This window comes from Phaethon lepturus, unplaced genomic scaffold (genome assembly GCF_000687285.1).
Source record: "Phaethon lepturus isolate BGI_N335 unplaced genomic scaffold, ASM68728v1 scaffold54575, whole genome shotgun sequence".
In the NCBI taxonomy this organism is placed as follows: domain Eukaryota; kingdom Metazoa; phylum Chordata; class Aves; order Phaethontiformes; family Phaethontidae; genus Phaethon; species Phaethon lepturus.
Window position 1 is genome coordinate 2,358 of NW_010540875.1, and position 4,840 is coordinate 7,197.

General features: G+C 38.5%; 1 protein-coding gene across 1 annotated transcript in view; it reads right to left on the reverse strand.

The window, feature by feature from the left end:
• Positions 1-1,600: 1,600 nt before the first annotated feature.
• The window catches only part of FAM134B (family with sequence similarity 134, member B), a 21,610-nt gene continuing 18,370 nt past the window's right edge, over positions 1,601-4,840 (reverse strand). The window contains exon 7 of the mRNA XM_010287546.1: positions 1,601-2,137. Within this exon, the coding sequence (XP_010285848.1) occupies positions 1,626-2,137 (512 nt within the window). The 3' untranslated portion in view covers positions 1,601-1,625. The remainder of the gene's footprint in view (positions 2,138-4,840) is intronic.

Sequence of the window (4,840 nt, forward strand, 5' to 3'; positions counted from 1 at the left end):
GGTAAAGGACAGCAAACACGGTCAATATGCATTACTGACACAAAAGCACAAGCAACAATAAAGCTAGTGTCAAAAATTCTCAGCATCTTTCCTTTCACTGCCCTCTTTTTGGCCATCTACCTATTTTTTCACCTCTGAAAGGAAAACAAACTAAAATGGAGTTAACTTGAAACACAGGTTTACCTACACATACATGTTAGTGGAAGATTTTTATAATCTGTTGCTGTACTTTTTGAGGGTCCTGGATGACAGTATTCACCTCTTCAAATGCCAGCAAATGGAAAATCACTTGAATAGTAGTAGCAGCTGAGATGGTCCCTCAACTTTGCTAACGGTTTACATCACATTAAAAAAAATAGCTTTACTTCCTCCTATTTCTTTGATTACTATTGCTTGGTATTACAATTCAGTTTTCTCACAGGTGAACAAAAAAGCCATAGAAAAAGTTAAATAAGTTACCTGCTTAAGATCCCATGCCACTCACTGAGCACATGTGGAGTGTAAATTGGCAAAGAATTTAAACAAGTTCTTTTTTGTTTGTTTTAAATTACATGCCAAGAAGAAGATTCTGAGTGTCTTCTCTAGCAAACGACCTCAGCGAATACTTTTAAGGATCTTAAAAGATTCAGCTTGCAACACAACCTTTGTTGCAAGTGGTGGCAGCTGTCCTGGGGAAAAAAAGAAAAAAACAAGCCCGCAGAATCTTGAATTAAGTAAGGAACTGGCACCTAAAAACAGCTTTTCTTTCTTTTTTTTTTTTTTTTTTTTAAACACTAACCTCTATTCCAAACAGTAACTACCTTCACCTGATCCCAAAAAGGTGGTTCAGTTTTCGTTATATTAACTCTTAAAAATAAAAATGTGTTGGCTGACTTTACATGAGCAATACTGCCAAGGACCAGACTCTGTCAAGGAACACCGCAGGTGGTGTCAGTCAAAGAGCATGCCACTTTACAACTCTACAAGCCTAAAACAGCAAAAAAACTTGGAAATGCATCACCATATCCAAAATAATTCAAAGGTTTTAAGTATGAAATCAAGTTCTTTGATAGTGTTGCACACATTTAAACTAGAGTTGTGCTGGTTAATGTGTTTCATAGATAGTAGATGCACTACACATAATGCTACCTGCAGGGATTCATAATTTTCGGTATGATTGAAGGAGGGGAGATTTAGTTAATCTCATTGCAATCCTCTGATAACTTACCCTCGCTGTGTGAATCATTAATTGTATTACATGGTTGGCAGCCAAGAGCAAATAAACTGTCAATGTTGAAAATTCGGCTCAGGACCCCAAAGTAGATGGTTGGCAAAAAGATAAAAAAACCTCTCCTCCAACTCTTTCTAACAATTGACCTCCAACACTCATCTGCAACCAAACCGTGGACAGATAATTCATTTCCATGCTATTACATTGAGGTATAACTACCAGAAACATTAAACTATCAGTATTGGCTGATATTTATCCAGTTAATTCACTCTGCATAAAGGAATTTATTACAACACATCTAAAGTGATAGTTAAAGCTTACAGCTCAGATTTTTCCTTTTTTTTTTTTTTGTGTTTGATTTTTTTTGTATGTTTTATGTTTAATTTCTTCTATGTTACTAGCTGCAATTTCCAGGTTAATGACTTCCAAGCAGATTTGAAAGGAAGCCTGAAGATTTTTTCTTTTCCTGGGATTCTGCTTCTTGGCCTTGTGAAAGTCCCAATTCTTCCTCAATCTGCTCAAGCTCAGACTGGTCAAGCAGTTCAAAATCATCAGCTTCCTCTGTGTCTGTCTCCTCGCTCAAACTGGGCACTGCATGTGAGGGAGCTTGCTGTGCAGACTGCAACTGGTCTTTGATGGCAGCAGACACCGCAGCTGCGATGACATCCCCAGCAATTCCACTCATTAAATTAAAGGTTTGGTCACTGGTCAAAGGCAAGGAGAGGCCTGCAGTGGACGGTCTCTCTTTACTCTGTCTGGAAGCATGATCCACCTTGAAATATGTTTGTTCTTTTTTTCGTTTTTGCTGGATGGGCATACCGATGCTTGAGTCATCCTCATCATTTGTTCCGGCACCATTTTCTAAAGAAGGAAATTCTGAAAGATCTCTAGCGAAAGCTTCTTCATGATCACTAGGTCGGTCAAAATCTATTACAGGATAAACAGAAGGAAATGGTGTTAGCAAACACAAAAGGCTCCCCTAAAAAAGCAGCCAAATGTAAAAATGCAATTACCATGTTTTCTTGTAAATACATTTACTAATCCATAGTTTAGTAGTCTTCTGTAGGTTTCCATAGTCTTAATGCAGAAGAGCTTTGTGTTACATCTAAAATAAAAGGGTTTTGAGGTCGTAAACCTACTACCACAAAGTCACCTGGTATCAACCTAACTCAGAAAGTTATTTGAGGATAGTATGTTTTTAAAATGGTATCTAGCTGTAAATGAAACAAGCCATGCAAATCTTCAGCACAGACAGTTCTAAATACACCAGCTACATAAAGTCCCTAAATTTATAATGTCACAATAGGTCTTTAAACATTTTTTCTTCACAATATATATAAATTACAAATATGTACCGTGTATTAATGTTTTACAAGCTTTTAAAACACTTGTAGAATTAAAAAAGAATGTTTACATGTTTAAATAAAGATTTAAAACCAATGTAAAGACTTAATTTATAACTTTTTCCTTTCTTGGCCAATCCCTGTATTAAATAGGAAATAGAAAATGGAAACTCTATAGATGACTAGTACAGTTTCACCTTTTCAAGAGGATAAAAAGCAGAATGTAAACAAATAAAAGATTAGATTTTAATGACTGCATTAATGGCATAATATTTGTTACTATAAATGTGTAAAATACACTGACCACAGTACATGGCCATGCGGACCTAAATGAGCATAAAGGAATATTTTGATCTAGTATTTGAATGAGAAGGTAGAAAATAATCAGTGTGAACTTACTTTCTATGAAAACAAGCAATAGGAGCATTCCTAAGGGCTAAGGAAATGAATCCTAAAAAGGTCTGGTACGTCATTTTCTCCATTTTCTTTAGGAAAAACAGGCTGGGAAAGTGAGGAGGAAGGGTTGTGCTGTATGCAGAGTGGTGGCTCAAATGCACAGAGCTTTGAGAGGAGATAAGCCAGTCCTCGGACGCCTCCCATCTGGTCTTGCACTTGTGTGTATGTCCCATCTGCTGAAATGCTCCGTGAGGGGAGAAGAGTGGATGTTGTTTATTTTTCACTGAGGAAGGCCTCTAATGCAGTTTCCCACATTATACGTACAGCCAAATTGGTGAGCAAACTGGGTAAGTGAACTGTAAGGTGGGTGGAAAATTGGCCGGACTGCCAGGGTCAAAGGGTTGTGATCAGTGATAGAAGGTCCAGCTGGAGGCCAGTTACAGGTGGCATCTCTCAGATGTACCGTTCAATGTTTTTACTAATGACTTAAGAGGACGGGATGGAGTGCACTCTCAGCAAGTTCACAGGCAGAAAGGAACTGCTCTGGGGCAGGTGTATTTGATATTGTGGAGGGCAGGGTGCCCTCAGAGGGACCTCAACAGGCTGGAGAAATGAACAGGCTGAAAAGGAACATCATGAAATTCAACAAAAGCAAATGTGAAGTCCTGCATCTGGGATGGAATAACCTGTGCAGCAGTACAGGTTGGAGGCAACGAGGCAGAAAGCAGCTTTCAAGAAAAAGACCTGTGGACAGCAATTCAGTAGTATGCCCTTGCAGCAAGGAAGGCCAGCCATATACTGACCTTTAATAGCAAAAGTGAGGACAGAAAATCAATGGGAGGGACTTTCCCCCTCTATTCAGCACCCAAGAGTGCACATTGGGAGTACTTCATCCAGTTTTGACCTCTCCAGTACAAGAAAGACAATGAAAGACTGGAACGAGTCTGCTGGAGGCTCAGCATGATTATCAGAGGGCTGTAGAACACAACATAGGATGACATGCTGAGAGAATGGGCTTTGTTCGACCTTAAGAGAAGGCAACAAAGGGGGAAATCACACAGTTGTCTTTAACTACCACATGGGAAGGTATAGAGAAGATGGGGCTGAGTCCTCTTAAAGGTAAACAGTGGAAGGAATGAGAATAAATTGACACAAGCTGGAACATGGGAAATTCTGACTCACTATAAGAAGAAACTTTTTCATCATGAGGGTGATAAAATATTGAAAAAGGCTATCCAGGAGGCTGCTGAATCTCTGCCACTGGAGGTGCTCAAAATTCCACTGGTCACAGCCCTGAGCACCTTGATCAAGTTGAACCTGCTTTGAATAGGAAGTTAAATGTAATGAACGATAATGGCTCGTTCCAACTTATGACTCAGTGATTGTACAATGCTATCTATTTACAACTGGAAATATTAACCAAATAATTTAAACTATTAATTTGGCCTCTATAATGTTGTTAAGTAATATCACCCTACCTGTCATTTACAGTGAACTTTTCCTAGAAGAGAAGAAATATAACACAAGCAGAGCAACAAATCCATAGCTAAGATTACACCAAACTACTGTTGTCCTTAATCTTTATTTAGGCAAAGTGCTAAGTGAAAGCCTGGTCTGTAAAAAGTAAGAACTTACAGATATGGTCAAGATCAAGACCAACTGCTTGAGAATCTTGTCTTAGTCTTCATGTCTCATTTAGGCTCATTGCTGGCTGTCTTCATCAGTATTTTAGTAACTAAAACCTAGTAATACTTTCTTTAATTGGCTGTTTAGCAATTCAAAGTATTCACTTTTTCTTCCTCAGCTTTATTTGGATAGCCTGCCCACAAAAACACTGGTACTAACTTAAAAGGTTTACTTGCTTAAAAGGTTTGGTGGAAGAGCGTGGTAC